At 47.2% G+C, this 20,058-nt stretch overlaps 7 protein-coding genes across 7 annotated transcripts; 4 read left to right on the plus strand and 3 right to left on the minus strand.

Annotated features, from left to right (window-relative positions):
• Positions 1-1,991: 1,991 nt before the first annotated feature.
• TRUGW13939_06356 (uncharacterized protein) lies at positions 1,992-6,424 on the plus strand (the record flags this gene model as incomplete). Its single annotated transcript, XM_035489509.1, has 14 exons — positions 1,992-2,005; positions 2,051-2,282; positions 2,333-2,612; positions 2,666-2,899; positions 2,966-3,678; positions 3,734-3,896; positions 3,946-4,185; positions 4,251-4,449; positions 4,630-4,680; positions 4,730-4,794; positions 4,855-5,039; positions 5,100-5,533; positions 5,591-5,671; positions 5,731-6,424. The coding sequence occupies 14 exons, from the start codon at positions 1,992-1,994 to the stop codon at positions 6,422-6,424; spliced, it is 3,585 nt and encodes a 1,194-aa protein (XP_035345402.1).
• Positions 6,425-6,876: 452 nt separating this feature from the next.
• Positions 6,877-7,974, minus strand: TRUGW13939_06357 (uncharacterized protein; the record flags this gene model as incomplete). The annotated part of the gene is made up of 4 exons (XM_035489510.1): positions 6,877-7,058; positions 7,109-7,259; positions 7,309-7,397; positions 7,455-7,974. The coding sequence occupies 4 exons, from the start codon at positions 7,972-7,974 to the stop codon at positions 6,877-6,879; spliced, it is 942 nt and encodes a 313-aa protein (XP_035345403.1).
• Positions 7,975-8,171: 197 nt separating this feature from the next.
• TRUGW13939_06358 (uncharacterized protein) lies at positions 8,172-8,921 on the minus strand (the record flags this gene model as incomplete). The annotated part of the gene is made up of 4 exons (XM_035489511.1): positions 8,172-8,512; positions 8,570-8,660; positions 8,719-8,804; positions 8,861-8,921. The coding sequence occupies 4 exons, from the start codon at positions 8,919-8,921 to the stop codon at positions 8,172-8,174; spliced, it is 579 nt and encodes a 192-aa protein (XP_035345404.1).
• A 2,685-nt stretch (positions 8,922-11,606) lies between these two features.
• TRUGW13939_06359 (uncharacterized protein) lies at positions 11,607-14,540 on the plus strand (the record flags this gene model as incomplete). Its single annotated transcript, XM_035489512.1, has 7 exons — positions 11,607-12,123; positions 12,174-12,241; positions 12,289-12,648; positions 12,701-12,778; positions 12,828-13,153; positions 13,209-13,563; positions 13,611-14,540. 7 exons carry the CDS (start codon positions 11,607-11,609, stop codon positions 14,538-14,540), a joined length of 2,634 nt encoding a protein of 877 aa, XP_035345405.1.
• Positions 14,541-14,756: 216 nt separating this feature from the next.
• Positions 14,757-15,859, minus strand: TRUGW13939_06360 (uncharacterized protein; the record flags this gene model as incomplete). Its single annotated transcript, XM_035489513.1, has 2 exons — positions 14,757-15,697; positions 15,760-15,859. The coding sequence occupies 2 exons, from the start codon at positions 15,857-15,859 to the stop codon at positions 14,757-14,759; spliced, it is 1,041 nt and encodes a 346-aa protein (XP_035345406.1).
• A 776-nt stretch (positions 15,860-16,635) lies between these two features.
• On the plus strand, positions 16,636-17,609 carry TRUGW13939_06361 (uncharacterized protein; the record flags this gene model as incomplete). The annotated part of the gene is made up of 5 exons (XM_035489514.1): positions 16,636-16,690; positions 16,748-16,869; positions 16,922-17,338; positions 17,388-17,446; positions 17,495-17,609. The coding sequence occupies 5 exons, from the start codon at positions 16,636-16,638 to the stop codon at positions 17,607-17,609; spliced, it is 768 nt and encodes a 255-aa protein (XP_035345407.1).
• A 537-nt stretch (positions 17,610-18,146) lies between these two features.
• TRUGW13939_06362 (uncharacterized protein) lies at positions 18,147-19,800 on the plus strand (the record flags this gene model as incomplete). The annotated part of the gene is made up of 2 exons (XM_035489515.1): positions 18,147-18,345; positions 18,416-19,800. The coding sequence occupies 2 exons, from the start codon at positions 18,147-18,149 to the stop codon at positions 19,798-19,800; spliced, it is 1,584 nt and encodes a 527-aa protein (XP_035345408.1).
• Between the last annotated feature and the right edge of the window lie 258 nt (positions 19,801-20,058).

Raw genomic sequence — 20,058 nt, forward strand, 5'->3', positions numbered from 1 at the left:
GAAAACTTAAAGAAGAGTGTCATTTCTTGATGCCAGCTTTGGTCCTGATAGCCTTCAAAGGCATATTCTTTTAGGTACTTCTCTCCTACATTATAATACTTAGCAGCAATAGTACAAACCACCTAAAGGTCAAATATAATCACATTATTATAATCTTCAACTGTAGTATCATCCAGCATTTTAAAAGTCTTCTTATAATATAGACCTTTTAAACCCCTTCAGTGGTGACTGAAGGAGGAGTATACTTTAATAAAGCCTCTAAGTTCTCTTAATCCAATCATTTAATTCCTGGCAATCCCAAATTCTCTAAGAGTACCCCAAGATCCTCTCGAAATTCGTCAAGGCAGAACCTAAGCATATTTTATTAGCCCAGCTAGAAGCAAGCTCACAAGAAAGAGACTCCAGTACCTATCCCACTCCGTAAACAGACTTTGACACCTTGGTATTATCTGAATGATTAGGACCGGTCGGTCCTGCTGCAGCATGCTACTTACAGCATTCCATATAGAGATTCGGCGGTTTTCTATCATTCTCTCCTCTTTGAACTGGGGGTTGAGTCCTGGACAAGTATCTGTACTGTGAACTATGCAGGTTGTGGCATTCAAGTAGGACATAAGATATGGTTCTCTCTTGGTGGGGTTTGCTGCGGGATTTGTCGGGACCTGCACTGTCTGTCCTTGAGTCGACATGGCATGAGCTTCGCGCAGATGCATGGAGTTGGACAATTATTTACAAGGTGACTAATTGACATCAATCATGGTGGGGAACAGACCGACTGGAGAGGGGAGCGAGAAATTAACAAAGGATGAGCGTACTATTTAAGTAAACGAAGAAGGCTGAGTACACATTAGGAAGCCAAAAGCTGGACACTATGCACAACACTTGTAAGTGAAAACGGCGAGAGGGAACGTCCAAGTTGGGTAAAGTGATGTATGCCTAAGTGGTGTCATCGCTACGCGAAAAAGGATACCAGAGTGACCATTTTTGGTAGTTCCGACACCTAAAGGTACATTCTACCTGTAATTATTATGTGAGTTTAGAAATTGAGATTTGAAATTCATATAGAGCGCATTTCCGAGCGAGCTAACTAGCGGGGTGTTACCGATTACGTTAACGCAATCTGCTGACAGAAAGAGCAATTGCGACTTGCTGTCCTGACCGCATCTTTGAATGAGCGTTTTATTAATCGGCCTTTTGGAATGACTCTAGAAAATATTTGCAATAGCATTGCTTGCGAGCTGTTTACCTCAACCACAACGCAGAAAATGGCCCCGGAGCCCGCCCGAGTGTTACGTGCTGTGTCTATAATCTGTGATGCAGTATTTTTGTTATTTCTCCCAGCTAGGCTATACAAGCTTCGTGCTTCTAACATTCTAAGAGGCTCAAGCTGTCAGGGATACTTGAAGGCCGTCAGTATTCCTAATATCCAGCGTTCCAAATTCCATATCTAATACTGGTTACGGCACCTAGGGTCTTGGGATATTACTGGCAGCCGTATCGCCCTCATATTGGATAGAAATATCAAGCTTGGAAAGTCAGCATAAGACTGAATTTTGGCTATCGCTATTCTTTTCCATACTCGCCGCACTGGGCCTAGGTCTGCTTCTACTTCAGGAACAACAACGATCTCATAGAGCATCAGATTTAGCTGCGCTATATCTTCTTGCATCGGTACTGTGCGATGCCATCCTCCTAGCTTCGTTTTTTAGGATCTCTAGAAACGTGCATACCTCACTCCTGGCCCTCCTTCGCTGTTGTATACGCTTGACGCTTTTTATACTCGAGTGTTGCGCCAAGCAACATCCAGTATCCGGTACTTTCAGCACACACCAGTCTCCCGAAGAAAACCACAGCATCTTAAGTAGGATATTTTTCATATGGATCAATCCAATTCTTCTCCAGGGGTACACGAATATCCTTGGCAACCAAGATTTACCACCTCTTAATTCGGATATGAAGCCAGAGTCAACAAGAAAAACAATACTTCACACATGGTCTCAGCGAGGTTAGTTAGGAACCTCACTATACTTTGTTATTTACATCTCACAAGCATAGCCAAGCCCGAAACAAAAAAGACTTTACCTCTGGTTTTGATGAAATCTCTAAAGCAGCCTCTTTTAGCCGCCGTTAAACCTCGGCTCTTCTTGATTGCCTTTCGCTATTCTCAACCTACTCTGATAAGGGAATCTATCAGATATATTGACACCTACACCGTGAATGTAGAAAATAGCCAAGGATTTTGGCTTATTTTATCCGCCATGAGTATATATATTGGCCTTGCTGTAAGGACCAATCCTTCCTTCTGTCTCCAGGCGCTAACATTCGACTTTAGCTATCAACAGCTGTGTATCAACACCGCATAAATAGACTGAAGCTCATGACTAAAAGCTCCCTCATTGGACTTATCCATGATAAGATTATAAAGTCTCCTAGCGTTGCTTATGATAATGGCGAAGCCACTACACTCATGAGCACTGATGCAGACAGTCTCGATGGTATTGGTGAAATGATTCATGAAATATGGGCCCAGATTATTGAAGTACTGGTTGGAATAGGACTACTAGCTAATCAAGTTGGCTGGATCTGGCCTCTGCCGCTCTTTCTGATTTATTGTAGGTACATTGGCCGTGGGGGGGGTCTGACTTGGATACTAAGACGTGTGTAGTATGCTCATACGTGAGTCGATTTGTTGCAAAGCATTTACAGCCTCGTCAAAAAGCTTGGAACAATGCAACACAAAATCGTATAGCTGCTACAAGCTCTGTGTTAAGCACGATGAAAACCGTGAAAATGCTTGGCATTCAACATAATATTACGAATCGCATTCAGGAACTTCGCAAAGAGGAGCTTTGGACGGCCTCAAAACTCAGATGGGTCATGGTTTACTACAACATGTCTGGTTTGTCATATGCGCCGCGCCATTGAATGACTGTGATTGTCTATGTGTAATCTGACGTGAATATAGCTAATGCTCTCGGGATATTCTCTCCGGCCATCACGCTAGTTATTTCAGCTCTAATATCGGTGGCTCGTGGCGGCCACTTAATTACAGAAACTGCATTCACCACCGTAGCAATCTTGAGCATGGTCACACATCCTGCAAATATGGTTATGACTTTTATACCTCGCGCACTGGCGGCGTTCGCTGGGTTTGAAAGAATCCAGACATTTTTACTTCAGGAATCGTTACAAGACAGTCGTGGAATACTACCGAAGGATTCCTGGGACCCGACATCTGGCGACTTGATACATCCCAGCCCTGCTGTTGAAATACGTGATCTGAGGATTGGCCATAAAAAGGTCATCTTAGATAACATAAACATTGAAATAGCTGCTGGATCGTTTACTATAATATCGGGCCCTACTGCCAGCGGCAAATCGACCTTGTTGCGCGCTATTCTTGGAGAAGTAAACGCTGTCTATGGGTCAATTGGTCTGTCGACACGACAGATAGCATACTGTGCCCAGAAACCGTGGCTTCCCAATGGTACAATCAAAGAGGCAATTTACGGGGCTACCGACATTGATAATGTTAGCAACCCATACCACGAAACGTGGTATCATGAGGTAATAGGGATATGTTGTCTCACGTATGATTTCGATTACCTCCCCGATGGTGACCAAACACAAATTGGCAGTATGGGACTAAACCTATCTGGAGGACAGAGACAGCGGGTGGTATGTTTCTTTAAGAGCATTGAATATACATGTATATTGAGCTAAAAAATTGCAGACTCTTGCACGTGCATTATTTGCACGTTATGATATACTTCTGCTTGATGACATCTTCAGTGGACTGGATGGTGAAACGGAGCAAACTATCTTCGATAATCTATTTGGACCCACAGGGTTAGTCAAACGGCTGAAGACAACTCTGGTCCTTGTTTCAAATTCATGTTAGTTCCCTCTTGCTCATTCTCAAATATGCTGCTTACTCTGGGACAGCTCAGCATTTCCGAGCTGCAGATCACATTGTGGTTCTACAGGATCATGGAATTCTAGACCAAGGGAGTTGGCAGAATATCAAGACCACAGCTGCATCCGTGGTAAAGTCATCATTCAGCCACGGTATCAAGGAAAATGCTATTCTATCGGCAAATTTTGAGAATCTCAATGCCCAGTTACGAGCAAAAGACGAGACTGAAATAGATCTTGCAAGACAGAGCGGAGATCCCGCTCTATACGGTACTTTCTCTCTCTCTCTCTCTCTCTCTCTCTCACATCCGTGGTTGTGACTGATACGAGCGCAGGTTACTATTTTGGTTTTATTGATTGGAGAAACCTTTTTCTATTTACAATGAGCACTATGATATATGCCTTTTTCGTTATTATTCCTCAATACTGGCTTCAGTTATGGACCGAGTCAGGTGTTGGAACTTCCGCCTTCTACGTTTGTGGATATCTCTTCCTATCAACCATGGCGTGGGCCTCTACCAGTGCTCAGATGTGGTAGGATTCCCGGTATTCCCAGTTTCTCATTGTTATTGAAAGCATGACAGGTCTATCATTATCCGACTTGCCCCGCAATCTGGGTCGCGTTTACATGAACGTCTTTTGCATATTGTGATGAGGTTAATCACTCATTTTTGGACCCTTGTTGATAAAAGGGATGGCTAATCATATATATAGCGCACCTTTGCCATACTTCTCTAAGACTGATATTGGTTCAATCTTAAATAGGTGAGGGTCAGTACTATTGTATGGTCTACTTAATGCTAACAATTCCAAGATTTAGCCAAGACATCCAGCTTGTTGACAAGCAGTTGCCATCAGCGCTTCAGACTGTTGTAACTCGTATATTTTACCAATTTTCCCCTTTCCCAAAAATTTTTTTTCATATAATAACGTTGTCAGAAATCTTCAAGCTGCTCATGCAGACGATACTTCTTTGCATAGCTGAAAAATGGCTCACGATGTCTCTACCAGCCTGCATGCTGTTGGTTTATATCATACAAAAGGCATACCTTCGGACATCAAGGCAGCTCCGATTTTTGGAACTCGAGTATCGCGCAGAGGTGTTTTCGGATTTCTTGGAATCTGTGAGTATTCAACTCCCTTGTGAATATCAATGTGCCTGCTGACCTTTTTTGATTTTCTAGATTGAGGGGCTTGAAACAATACGGCCGTTTGGTTGGTCCAAACACGTAATAAAACACAATGTCCTAAGTGTTGAGAACTCTCAACGTCCAGAATTTCTCCTTTTCTGTCTCCAGAGGTGGCTCAATATCGTCTTGGATCTTCTGGCTGCTGCTATTGCAACAAGTGCTGTTGCTATAGCTGTGGTATTTCGCGGTCATATCAGTGGCGCACAAGTTGGGATTGCGCTGAACATTATGCTTGTAGCAAACACGACATTACTAAAACTTGTGGAGAATTGGACTACGCTAGAGACATCTCTCGGTGCCATTGCTCGCCTGAAAACTTTGGAGGAAATGACTCCGTCTGAGGGTGCAAAGATCGAAAATTTAGAACCACCTGAAAGCTGGCCTTCGAATGGAAATATCCGGTTCGATAATATCACTGCGTCGTACCGGTACGTATCCTTGCAGAAGATCGGTGTTATTGATAAACTAAGCAGTGCGAAATTTAGGTCCGAGTCTGTTGTTTTACGCAACCTGAGTCTGAATATTCCTGCAGGTCAAAAACTTGTCGTTTGTGGACGAACAGGCAGGTTGGTCACTCCACATAGTATATACCAATTATTTGACCAGTGCTGACTCTACATATAAGCGGTAAAAGCACGTTACTTTTAACGCTCTTGCGACTATTAGAACTACAATCCGGGAAGATAGAGCTGGATGGCATCGATATCAGACAGGTTGGTTTAGATTTGCTTCGACGACGGTGCTTTATCGCGGTATCCCAAGACCCTCTATTTTTGCCAAACGAGACTCTACGTTTCAATCTAGACCCCGACGGCTCAGAATCAGATGATGATGTCCTTGTTGCTGCGCTGAAAACAGCGGGGCTATGGTCCCATTTCTTCGAAGGCGACTCCGGTGGAAATGGAAGAGCTACCATCGTCATCAATATCTCAGGTCCTGACGAGCATCCAATTCTTGATCGGAAAGTCTCACTGTTTGAAAAGCTCTCTGCAGGGCAATTTCAACTGCTGGCTCTTTGCCGAGCACTTGTCAAAGTCGGCTCCTTGCGACGCCTGGGAGTGAAGCCTGTGATTCTCTTGGATGAAGTCACGTCGTCCCTCGATACTGCCACGGAAGCTGCCATCCATTGTATCGTTGACAATGAGTTTACCAAAAATGGCCACACTGTCATTATTGTTACTCACAGAATTGGTGCCTTGGAGGAGCACACAAAGGCTGGACGGGATGCTGTGGCATTGATGGCGGATGGTAGATTACAGGAAGTTATTGAAGCTATAGGACCGGCGACGTTCCAGCGTGTAACTAGGCAAATGGAATAGCTTGCCATGCTATCACATGTAACCGTCGTTTTAGAACTAAATTAGTCCATTGGGACTAAGGGTTATATTCTACGTAGCTAAAGCAATTTAAACTCGAAGATAACTTATTAATCAATCCATTTACAAACAAAGGAAACTTTCTACTTTCATTCAAGCTGACAATATCAAGAGAGGAAAAGAAGCATGCTCACAAAGCAAGAGAATTGCGCTCTTTCTCTCCACTTCCATACTCTCTTTCCGTTCATATGATATAAAAGGTTGCAGGGGGATAGGATAAAAAAAAAGATCCAACAGAAAATAAATGTATGATAGTACACTGACGCGCTTTCTCTTCTCTATATCATTTTTTGAAAGAAAAAGGACCGGTCTGTCTCGGATCAGGATGGAAGGTGTCTGAAAGGTATTGAAACATGGGAATGGTATTGTGCTCGGTTTTTTTTTAATATTTGGTCTTAACCGATAATGAGAGATTCCTCATCGGGGAAGCTGTATGCGGGGACCTCGAGGTTCAACGGAGCAGGACCCTTGCGAATACGGCCGGAGATGTCGTAGTGGGAACCGTGGCAAGGGCAGAACCAGCCACCAAAGTCACCAGCCTCACCAATGGGCACACAACCAAGGTGAGTGCAAACACCTAAGAAATTAGCCTTTTTTTTTCATTCCAAAATGAATATAAAGACATACCAAGCATGATCAGCCACTCGGGCTTCTGCACACGGTCCTCATCGGGCTGAGGATCCCGGAGAGTCTTCCAGTCAATGTCGTTGGCCTCCTGGATTTCACCGGCAGTGCGGTGACGGATGAGGACGGGCTTGCCACGCCACTTGATAATAACCTGCATGGAATTGAGCATGTGTCCTCTGTAAGGAAAAGGTTTTACATACGTTCTTGCCTTCGGGGATAGTGCCGAGAGCAATTTCGACCTTGGCTTGGGCCAAAACGTCGGCAGAGGCGGACATGTTGGTGAGGAAGTCTGTCGATCATTAGATATATCCTAGCAGCGCCAATTCCAAATTTTCAAGGTATATACCGTGCACGGTAGCCTTTGCACCAACAGCCGAGCCGAGACCCATGGAGCCGGCAACAAAGTACGAGAAGACCTTGTTCGTCGACGGCGAGCCCTTGGACATGTATTTCTTGAAGCTGGGGATCTTCAAGGTGGCATCGGCCTCCTCGGCGCTCGCAAAGGGGCTCTGAAAGGACGGTTTGGCGCCAGCATTGGAGGCGCTTCGTTGCTGCTGCTGCTGGACGCCGGCAACCGCGGAGCGAGCGACGTGCGAGGGCAGCTGCTGGCGGGCGCAGGAGCGCAGCAGGGTGGCCGAGGCGGAGCTGAGTTGAGACATTGCTGCGAGAGCTGCACAACTGCGAATTGGAGACAGAGAAGGGCGAGGGCGAGCACGAGGGGAGGCAGAGGGCGTGGTGACTCTGACGGGTCGTCGGGAACTCGAGGATTTTGGAGGTTGAGGTTGGCCTTTCCGAGCTGGTTTGGTCGTAAGCGCCCGCCGAAAAGCACCCGGAATCGAATCAGCCGCCTGTGATTGGCTGGACATTCCTTATTATTTTACCTGCAAATATTGCGTATTTGATGTTTTATTTATTATCTATTATTTACTTATCAATTTACTATTACTTAATTATACAAGGGCATTTAACAACTCTCATTACACACACCGTAAGCAATAACATTCCAATATCCTAGAATCAACGCAACCCAATGCAATATTACAATGCAAGATAAAAACCCAGACTACCCCGTCATCTCAACTTCTTTATTAGAGCCCAATTCCGGTTCCACCGTGCGCCCAAGCATCATCGACACCGTGGGCATGGGCGACTCGGCCGGGGGAGGTGCCGCGTTATTGCTCCCGTTTATACGTGACGGCAGGAGAATCTGGTCTCCTGGGAGGTTGTTGGCGCCGTTCTGCACTGGGGCACTGGCTCCGTTCAGAGTGGTCTGTCCCTTTTCGATGATAGGCAGGTCCTGCGCGCCCTCGCGAGCTCTTTTCTCTTTGAATTGGCGATAGGTTGTGGTCTTGGGTATGACGTCCGCGAGGAATTCGAGATTATCGATGCGTGAAACGGCCGTTGCTGTGATTACGATCATGATCAGCGTAGCTCAATTTTCTGAGTCAGAAGGGAAAATACCGAGATCTCTATATTGGATGGTCTTTCGGGGTTTTCGTTCGGATTTGACAACGTTGTACCCTTGCTCGGCTATGTATTGTATGAATAATTCCTGAGAATATATCAGCTAGGAACTTCACAAAGAACTAGTGCTTTTTGATAAAGCTCACCGTGGCGATTGCGATGAGAAACGTCGCATTATGTGAGCATTGCGCAATGTCCTCGTCCAGCTGGATAATCTTCTTTATTCGCGACACTGAACACCAAAGAATTAGACCGGGATATATTCCAGAAGCAGACATGAATGCATACGAGGAAGTACACTCTGTCCGGTGGCTTCCTCCGCCAGGCTTTCTTGGTAGTTGGACGCCATTGCCACGGCTGACCGGATGCGGCACGCGTCGCGCGAGAGATTGAGATTCAGCAGAGGGGCCGCCGAAGATTCGAGGTCGAGAGCGATATATAGTAGAGTAGCGATAATAAAACACGATCGATATGCGACTGGCGATGCGACAGGTATGAAAAGGCAGTAGTATCTGACAGCGCGGGGGATCACGATTGAGCCAAGAGGCGAGACGCGACTTTCTTTCGGGCGAGACAAAAAGTTTAGAGTTCCGACGGAGAAATTCCACCACGTTTGGGATTTTGCTGCAGCCACGGAAGATTGGAATATTTTGTATGCAATATCAAATGTCCATATTTCATATGTACCGGAGCATTTGTTTTCTATTTGTATTTTGTAGATTCTATGTGGCATCTCTTTACGTACTTGATTGAGAAATCTACTAGGCCGTTTCTAATCGCAGCACATACAAAATCCTTAACCTGCTCATACAAGCTGCTAACTAATGGCATATTATTACTTCAATCTTGGATGTAGATGCAATGATGCCGTAACATTGAACCAGTTCACCCGCGTCCCGGTCGGTACCGCGGAAATTCCACTCAAAAGATATGATTCCCAAAAATATACATACCAATTTGTCCCAGTTTCATGAATTAACTTTCTAACCAGAGACGAATAGGTTCGGCTTTTACCAATAATTCAAGGAATCCCATATCATCTCGTATCCATGCCTGCCACAATTTGTGCATACGTATTTACCATTCGGCTCCATGATCAAGAAGCAGTTGAACCATTTCCTCTCGTCCCTCCCAGGAAGCCCAATGGAGCGCCGTCATGCCGTAACCCATCTTGTTGATCTCCGCATGGTGATCGAGAAGTAATTTTGCGATGTCTTTATGACCGTTGCGTACTGCCCAGATTAAAGGAGGTACATAGCCTCTTGTGTTAACACCAGCTCCATGATCAATAAGAAGTTTAGCGACACTGGAGTGTCCATTTCTAGCTGCCCAGTGAAGGGGGGACATGTCATGAACAGACTTGGAATTAACAGTGTCGCGGAGTGTTTGTTTGGTAAGATTTTTTGAACAAACTATGTCTTAGCAATCATTTTTAGACCAAAGAATGCCGAAATATGGATCAAATTGAGCTGTGGTCCAGGAAGTTGACATGCTAGCATATTTACACGCCAATAGGTGCGTATCCAAGCTTGACGAATAGATGACTCCGATGAAAAAAAAGAGAGGTTCAAAAGAGCATCTTCTTTTTCTGAAAGTCTAGCATGTTCAGGCCACCATATAGTTGAGTATCGTAGTAGAGGGAAGCGAAAAGATGGGCAATTTTCCTGTCGAAGTTCTTCAATGGATAAAACTAAAAAGAAATTGAGATCATATTCTCGACCATTTCCAAAGGGATTGTCCTTTTCAGATTTCCCCTCTATGTACTTCAAGCAAGTCTGTGCTATTTGAAAATGTACATCCGTGTCCACAATGTGAAAAAGACGGAGGGGATGCCCCATCTTTTTCAAGGTGTTGTTCCTCAAGTAATCTTTGGCAGATTGATGGATGAGGCTGACCTTGCCATTGTCGACTTTAAGGAAATAACCGCAAAGGTTGATATGGTCATTCACCACTTCTCGAGAGTGTGTTTGTGTAGGTAGTGTATCCATTGTGGCACTTAACTCCCATAGACTGAGTGGTCGCTTAGCCATAGCTACCCATTGGATGATTGTAGCAGTAGTTTTGGATTTAGTTTCTCCAAGCTCCAAAATCCGCCAAAGAAATTTCTCATAGTAATTGTCCAATCCTCGCGGTGGTTTGTCAAGCATCTGCGCTACTTCTGAGAGCAACGCCTTTCGGAGATCTCTGATGATAAAGCCAACCAATAAGAAAGTTTCGTTCGTATACTCTTTCAGTGGTTGAGTTGCTGAAAGCCACTTTGCCCTTAATATTGCTCTTTTGTTCTCAATAATTTCTATATTGCTTCTTGCATCTGCTAGACATTTAGTCTTAGACGAGATGAAAAGTTTGAGATCATTTTCCAAATATTGCTCCCCTGGATTGACGTTCACGTGAGGAAAATTGGAAAGATAAGCAGAGAGAACTTCTGGAAGTCGACGGCTTGTAATTATAATCTTGAGTATCGGTCTTTAAGGCTGTGTGTTCGAGGAGAAAAGGCTCGTGAGTTTTTGAAGAAGCCAGTCCAATGAGTTCTCTTCGTACTCATCAAGGGCATCCAGGATAAAATAAATCTTCCTCGTATCAATCTCCCTTAGAATATTCTCAAAATTCCTCCATAGTGCTTCTCTATTTGATAGGGCGAAGAGACCATTGTGCGGTTTGAACTGAATAAAGTCGTCAAGTGTATCAGGTACATGCCTGAACCTAATTGAATCCTCCAGACATATAAATAATTGACATTAGGGATCTTCTTCGTATATAACAATTCTGTATTCCCTTGTAAAGTATCAATCATAGACCGATTATATCGACTGAATAGGAACGCTAAAACGGATACGGTAAATCAAAGCTTATCTTATCGACTTATCTTATCGGAGCAGACAGATGGCCAGTCGACTTGCCAGCCGCAGCCTCGTCAGTTCACCAGTCAAAACAATTCAACCTTTTTCAGTTGACATTCTCTCGTATCGAACAACCTCGACTACTGCGATTGACCTGCTGCTGGCGTTGGCGCGCCAGATATGCCAACGGCCCTATGACCACATCTCGCGCATCGCCGAGCTCCTCACAGCCGCGAGCATTCCTCTCCGCCAGGACCTCATCCTACCAGCTCTCACCCAGGCTTTCGGGCTTCTCGGTCTCCGAGCAGGGCGACCAAGGAGATAATGCCGCTGAGCGAGGAGGAGGAGCAGACGCGACCGATCCTAACCCCGTCCTGACCGACGAGATCAACGAAATCAAACGCTACGAAGACTTTACGACCATCGACTGGGTGCAAGATGCCGTGCAGGAACAAGCGCGACGCCGCGCTCGCCGCAACGAGGCGCGCGGATTCTGGGATCGCGAGGGGACGTTTGGCTGGCGACGGAAGCTGTGGGAGTCCTACGATGCAGGCCAGGCCTGGCTGGTTGTGACTCTGGTTGGCGCGGCCATTGGGCTGAACGCTGCCTTTCTTAATATTGTGACCGAGTGGCTGTCGGATGTCAAGCTGGGATACTGCACCAGTGCATTCTATCTCAATGAGCAGTTTTGTTGCTGGGGGGCTGAAGATGGTACGTTCGATGGAAGAATATGCGAGCAGTAATTGACGTGTTTTCTACAGGTTGCCCCGAATGGCATCATTGGGGACCCAATTCCTTCATAAACTATATCGTATATTTCCTCTTTTCGGTTCGTTGCTCGTTGCTACATGAGAATCTCGAGCTAATTACTTGCAGATCGCCTTTGCTTTCATGTCCGGTTTCCTTGTCAAGTCGTTCGCGCCATATGCTGCTGGATCGGGTATCTCGGAAATCAAGTGCATTCTGGCTGGATTCGTCATGAAAGGCTTCCTGGGCGGCACAACTCTTCTCATCAAGTCAATCAGTCTTCCGCTGTCAATTGGCTCGGGCCTTTCTGTCGGCAAAGAAGGACCGAGTGTACACTATGCGGTGTGCACGGGAAATGTCATCTCTCGATTCTTCAACAAGTACCGACAGAATGCCGCCAAAACGAGGGAAATCTTGACTGCAGCTGCCGGCACGGGTGTAGCAGTTGCATTTGGCAGTCCTATTGGGGGTGTTTTGTTTTCTCTTGAAGTGCGTCTATTCTTTGCTGCTATTTCGTAGTGTGAAATCTGACTTGAACTAGGAAATGTCGACGTACTTTCCTTTGAAAACTCTGTGGCGAAGCTACTTTTGTGCTCTCGTAGCCACCGGTGTCCTAGCAGTAAGTACGATACGCTAGTTATTGACAGCTAGGATTGATCATTATACAGGCCATGAACCCCTTTCGGACCGGGCAACTTGTCATGTTCCAGGTCAAATACGACCGAACATGGCACTTTTTTGAGCTGATATTTTTCGTCATTATCGGAATTTTCGGTGGCTTGTATGGCGCCCTGGTCATCAAATGGAATCTGCGAGTACAGGCTTTTCGGAAGAAATACTTGGCCCCGTATCCCGTTACAGAAGCTGTTTTTCTGGCCGGTGTGACAGCGCTGTTGTGCTATCCCAACATCTTTCTCCGGATCAATATGACACAAATGATGGAAGTTTTGTTTCGGGAGTGTGAGGGCGACAACAATTACATGGGAATTTGCGAGTAAGACACCCAGACTCTGTTTGTTCGTGTTTGTGCTGATTTGTTGACCGTATAGCGCCCAAAATCGCTGGCCGATGGTATTGTCTCTGTTCATTGCCACAGTCCTTCGCATCATACTGGTCATCTTTTCATACGGCTGCAAGGTCCCCGCGGGTATATTCGTTCCCTCGATGGCGGTAGGTGCGTCCTTTGGCCGGATGGTAGGAATTCTTGTGAAAGCTTTACACGAGTCGTTTCCCAACTCCAGCTTTTTTGCTGCTTGTGAACCAGACGTGCCGTGTATCACGCCAGGGACATATGCATTTTTGGGCGCTGCTGCATCACTTAGTGGGATTATGCATCTCACTGTTTCGGTCGTGGTCATCATGTTTGAGCTCACGGGGGCTTTGGTATACATTCTTCCTACGATGGTAAGTATTGAGTCTAAGTTGATATAACGTGTCTAATAAGTGTCTAGATTGTTGTCGGCGTCACCAAAGCAGTCAGCGACCGCTTTGGAAAAGGCGGCATCGCGGACCGAACGATCTGGTTCAATGGATTTCCTTTCTTGGACAATAAAGAAGACCATGTCTTCAACGTGCCAGTGTCGCGAGTCATGACCAACAACCCGCTGTCTCTTCCAGCATCCGATCTCCCCGTCCGAGAAGCAGAGCATTTGCTAAGCGACAACAAATTCCAAGGCTTCCCCATCGTCGAGGACCGAAGCAATAAAATACTTGTTGGCTACATTGGCCGCACGGAGCTGCGATACGCCATTGAAAAAGCCCGACGGACCAGCCCACTATCTCCCAATGCAAAATGCATCTTCACATCCGATGCATTGCCGCCAGACGTGATACAGAACCGACGCTCAGTCTCCAGCCGTTACCATCAGCATGATGCGCCGGAGACCTTTAACGAGCCTGAGGATACTACGGGCTCGAGCTTTGTCGATTTTGCGCCGTATGTTGATCATACCCCGATCTCGGTGCATCCTCGTCTCCCACTGGAAACGGCAATGGAACTGTTTAAGAAGATGGGACCGCGTGTTATTCTTGTTGAGCAACGCGGTCGTATAATGGGGCTGCTCACGGTCAAGGACTGTCTCAAGTACCAGTTCAAAGTCGAGGCGCAGGAGAACACTACAGCGGGTGAACCCACTTCGGGTATCGCGAGTGCCTCTGCTCATACTGACAACAACAACAACCATGAACGCGGTCCTAACATGGATGAGAAGATATGGGATTTTATACAGCGAGTCGCCAGGGGTTTTTGGCCGGCACGCGATGCGAGAATTACACTAGATCGGCCACAGCCACCGTCGGGTCATGCCAGGGAAGAAGAGTATGGGATACTCGATGGCACGGAAGATGACAATTTTGTCGAGTTGGAAGAGCGAGCGCGGTGAGCGTGCAGCTTTGTAGATTAGCGCTTTACTGTGGATAGAATATATTATATGTATCGTTTTGAGAAGGATATCAGGATTGAGTAGATCGAGTAGACCTAGTTGTTTGCTTTAGAAGGCTTTCTTGGCGCTGCATGAAAGTGGAGCCGCATCCACTCTAACTACAAAGCACTTCGTGTGTTATAGCTTTTGCATCAATAATATTTATATCTATATTAATCACGGAGACAGTCGTTCTATGCGCCATTTGGATGTCTTTGCTGAATGTCCCGCTCCCTCGAGCATATATCGGAAACGGTCATGCAGTCTCCCCGGCCGGCCCTGCCAAAACTCGACCGATTCCGGGACGACTCGAATGCCTCCCCAAAAGGGCGGCAGAGGGATCTCCTTGACGTCTGCGAACCTTGCTTCTATTTCCTTGGCGCGCTGTTCTAGTACTGCTCGTCCGTCGTCGAGATCCGAAATGTCCGAAGAAATGGCGGCGTCCGGGTCGACTGACCAAAGCACTTTGCTCTGCCAGCTCGTCCAGGCACCGATTTGACTGTGCCGTTCCCTCGTGCGCCAGTACATTTCGCTTTCCTCTCGCGACAGCGGCTCGATTATACCCTCTATCCGGACCTGCCGCTCGACGAGCGACCAGAAAAACGTTAGGGCTGCCCATCTATTGCCCTGATTGAGAGCGGCCGAATCGTGCATGTCGCCTGGCATGGAGCCATCCGCAGAGGCCCTGTACTCAGACCCAAAGATTTGAGCGCCTTTGCCTTCCTTGCTGCCCCAATTGCTGTATATAACCCATCCGCGCTCATCCAGCTCCTTGAAATAGAGCATCCGCGCACTGACTCGGCCCGAGGGTAACGAAGCGGTGGCCAGCGTGCACGTCTCTGGCGCAGACGAACGCGGGATGCGCGGGTCCTTGAACCATTTGTGGAACTGATGCAGCGGATTCGTCGGGTGCAGATGCGACATGTGCAGTGGAGGGTTTATGGTAAACTGGTGTGCGCGCGCCGGGTGCGAGAGCAGTTCTTGCTGCATGGCCGATGTTGGCGTTGAGGTGTCGGAGCGCGTGATGTCTTGGGCCAGATGGTTTGCGGCCATGCGCACGGTACTGGTGGTTGTCTCGTCGCCGTCGCCTTCAGGGCCCTTGATATCGCCGGGGGCGACTGGAGGTTTAGTTCGAGGTTTGTTATATCCAAGAGAGGAGGGGGGTATTGAGCTTACACACGAGCCGTTTCGGGTATTGGGGATGAGCGGCCGAATTGAAATCCTGAACCTGTCAGTAGCCTTTCCTTGCCTGGGTCGTATATTGTAGAAGAACTTGCCATTTTTCCCGCTATTGTAAATATTGTAAAAATCCTCTGGAGAGGAACGGCGGATCGTGCGAAAGAGCTGCGATGCAAGGGGAGATGACGAAACGGCATGTACAGCAAGTACCCCGCAGAGCTGACACTGGTCACGTCAGCGTGGACGAAACAATCGTAGGCGATTAATTAATCAGTAGAGTAGAGAGAGAGGAAGGAGGATTTTAAAAAAAAAGTCTTCAATAATAAGTGCTGGGGGAAAAAAGTAGAAGTAGAAGCAGAATAACTGGGGGAGAAAAGTAGAAAATAGCTATGAAGCACACGATATGCCGGTGGGGCCGCGTTTTCTCCGATGGCGAGCGTCAGTCAGTGTTGATTGTTGGCCGGCGGAGTTGGCCGGTGGTCACTGTTAAGCATTATATGTATATCAATTGATAGCAATTGATATTTATAGATATTCTTTCATTGAAGAATGGTTCTGCAGACAGGGCAGGAACCCGGCGAATAACATTGTGCCGGAGATTTCTCACATCGGGGACTGCGGATCAGAGGCTGCAACCATATTGGTTCAGAGCACTAGATCAGTTGACACGTGCAGCGATTGATATTTATTATTATCGCGACAATGCAATCACTTATGATAGCAGGTGCAGCAGTGGAGAGCGAGATGGATGATCACAGTTGGACTAGCGCAGATTAGCATATGACGGCAGTTACATCCATGATCCAGCTGCTCCTTCTCTCTTGTCCTCGTCTCTTCTTCTCTTCTTCCACTTCACCTCCACCTGTTCTCCCTCAACATGGCGTCTGCAAAGGTCCTCATCCCCATGTCCGACTATGGACACGATCCCACAGGTGTGCTACCCAATCTGCTGTTCTCGTGTTTATTTATCATCTGATTAACCGGTCTAGAAACCGCCGTCGCGTATGACGTCTTCAAACAAGCCGGCTTCGAAGTCCACTTTGCCACGGAAACAGGCAATGCACCACGCTGCGACGATCGTATGATCTCCGGCATCTCGGGGAAATTACTCGTAAGCCCGTCCTCCATTGAGCCGAGGAGTCAGCAGTTGTTAATAGATCTAGGGCGCCAAACAAGATGCCATCGCCAAGTACAACAAGATGATCGAAGACCCCGCCGTCAAAGAGCCTCTAACCTGGTCAGACCGTGGCTTCTCGCTTGACCAATACAACCTCGTGTATTTCCCTGGCGGCCACGACAAGGGCGTGCGTCAGACGATTGATTCAGCCTCGCTGCAGAAACACATCGCCGAGTATTTCCCGCAGACCCGGAAACCAAGCCAGAAGACAGTGGCTGCCGTGTGCCATGGCGTGCAGACATTGTCTGCTGCCACCTTGTCAGATGGGAAGAGTGTTCTTCACGACGTTACTACGACTGCTTTGCCCGGAGCTATGGAATCAGGTATTTACTGGATGACCCGGCCATTCCTCGGCGACTACTACAAGACATACGGCAAGGGCACGGATAATGTCGAGGCAATTGTAAGTTTATCTCTTTTCGTGAGGCTTCCACATTCTAACCTGTGCGTAGGTAAGGAAGAAGCTGGACAACCCGGATAAGCAGTACAAGAACAATCTCGGTCCCGGGCCGTATGTATTTTGGTCTCATTTACTTCCAATGGCTACTAACTTTGGCAGATTTGTGGTTGAAGACGAAAACTACAACTATGTCAGCGGCAGGTTCCCTCCCGACACGGCGGCTTTGGCCCAGCGAGCCGTGGACTTGGTCAAGGAGACTCTGAGTGAGAAGTAGACTGATTATCCATTCTGTGAGCCATTCGTTTATGACAAGCGTGCACTGTTCGAGGTCAGGAGTTCGTTAGCGTGCTCTTATAGATGATTAGGTTGTTTTCATTATACCAGTATTAGCATTATTTTTACCAAGCAAGTCTCAATCAAACAAACAAATCGTCAACTCAATTAACATGAGGATACATACATCAATTGATGTATCAACTGATATGTAGTACAGATAGTATGCCAAGTAGTGTATATGCATGCGATAAACGGCCAAAATAAGCTCAACGGAGACCCACCCAACATTGGAACTTTATATTCCCGGCAATCAGTCACTTGATATCAATTGATGCAATGTGTTCTCTTTGATGAGTCACAGCTAGCCAAGACGTCAGTTTACTGTACACCTAACTTACGAGACAGGACTATGCCAAAGCACGTGCTCAGTTACCTGATCTGCTATTAATACGTGGCTGACTAGCCAACTGGTGTCTCGCGATATCGTACCTCTGTTGCTGCTGGATAATTTAGAAGCACTAGAAACAAAGGGAGCATGGCCAGCAACACAGAAAACCGCGGCATCGTCGTCCTATCCGGCGGAAGCGCAGCCAACAGCCTGGTAGACGTGTTTAATGCTGTGCGGGCGAGCAAACACTGTCTGTTGAGTTACATCATCCCTATATCCGACAACGGCGGCTCGTCGTCGGAGCTGATTCGCATTTTTGGCGGGCCTGGCATTGGCGATGTTCGAAGTATTCTCCCTCTTTTCACTTCAAAAAAAAAAAAAAAACTACTAGTGATATAGTGCTAACGAAAGAGCAGGCAGACTGGTCCGCCTAATCCCAGAATCCGCACCAAACTCGGAACGAGCAGCGCTCAAACTCCTGTTCAACCACCGCCTCGACAGCGACGAAGCCAGCGCGAAACACAGCTGGCAGTCTATCGTCGACGGCACATCTGCGCTATGGACATGCATCTCGCCCGCGAAAAAGGAACTCATACGTTCGTTTTTCAATCATTTAAATCTCGAAATGCTCAAGCGCGCGCGTGTCCCCTCGACTACTTTTGATTTCACATCGGCCAGTGTCGGAAACCTGTTCCTCACAGGTGCGCGTCTGTTTACGGGAAGTTTTGAGAGTGCGATTTACTTGTTGGGCAGTATCTGTGGCGTGCCGTTTGACCTGGTGCGAGTGATTCCGGCCATCAACTCGAATTTTTCGCATCATATTTCGGCGTCATTGGAAGATGGCTCGGTTATTGTTGGGCAGAATAGTATTTCGCACCCGAGCAGTGAGACGCCAAAGTCGCCGCAGGCACCGCCTAATATGATGCTGCTCGGAGATGAGGAAGATGATGAGGAGGAAGATTTGTCTGCTTATCATGCTGTCTCGCACGATGAAGACCATCTCCCAGGGTCATTGCCCAGCCTGCGACACAAAAACATCTCCTTTAGCAAAACGCACAACGAAGAACTGCCCTGCCGCATCTCGCGCATCTGGTACATCAACCCATACGGCCAAGGGGTCCGGCCACCTGCAAACCCACGCGCCATAGAGGCTATCAACGATAGTCAGGCGATTATATATAGTATCGGCTCACTGTATACATCTATCATTCCGTCCCTGATCCTGCGCGGTGTCGGCAAAGCGATTGCCCTGAGTCCCGCGCGCCACAAGATTTTGATTTTGAATGGTTCGCTGGATAGGGAAACAGGCCCTTCGACGCGTCCATTTACCGCCGTGGATTTCGTCGAAGCTATTGTGCAGGCGGGCGAAGAGAGTCGGGGGAGGGTTTATATAAACAGTGGACAGCGCCCAGAAGCAATAACACCAACGTTGTCCTCGGTCGCTTCATCGCCCTCGATACCAACTATAGTCGAACCAACAACAGCGTCGCAAAAATCCTCGAGACCGCCCTATACTTCATACGTCACGCATATTCTCCACCTCGAGGGCCCTGAAACACCAGCCGTGGACCGCGAACGGTTAGCTGCCATGGGTATCGAGACACTGCGTCTGTATGGCCGCAAGATCATGTCTGACGACGATGGGCAGACCGTGATCGGAAACCGGTATGATCCGACAGCGCTCGTGCAGGCGTTGGAAGTGGTGTTGGGAAAAAAGGGGGATGCAATGGTGCGAGGCGGGTTGGGTGGTGGTGTGAGTAGACGGAATACGCTGGAGGGAGGAGGGTGGAAGGAGAGGTAGTATGTATGGAATCTGAATGGCTCAAGCGTACCTCATTGTTAAGAATTATGCGTATGTACAACATGGTAGAAATGAAACGTAAACTTGCTATTATTATCATGAGTGAAAAGTAGAAAAACAATGACTGATGTACACTAACTCCAAGCGCCATGCATGCTTTGAAAAAAATCGAGGAAACCGAGCATCGTAAATCATTAACTAGAAGAGAGAGTATGTGAAGGGAAAGACTACAGATATCACATCGAGTGGTTATCCAGT

This window comes from Talaromyces rugulosus, chromosome III (assembly GCF_013368755.1).
Source record: "Talaromyces rugulosus chromosome III, complete sequence".
Lineage (NCBI taxonomy): Eukaryota > Fungi > Ascomycota > Eurotiomycetes > Eurotiales > Trichocomaceae > Talaromyces > Talaromyces rugulosus.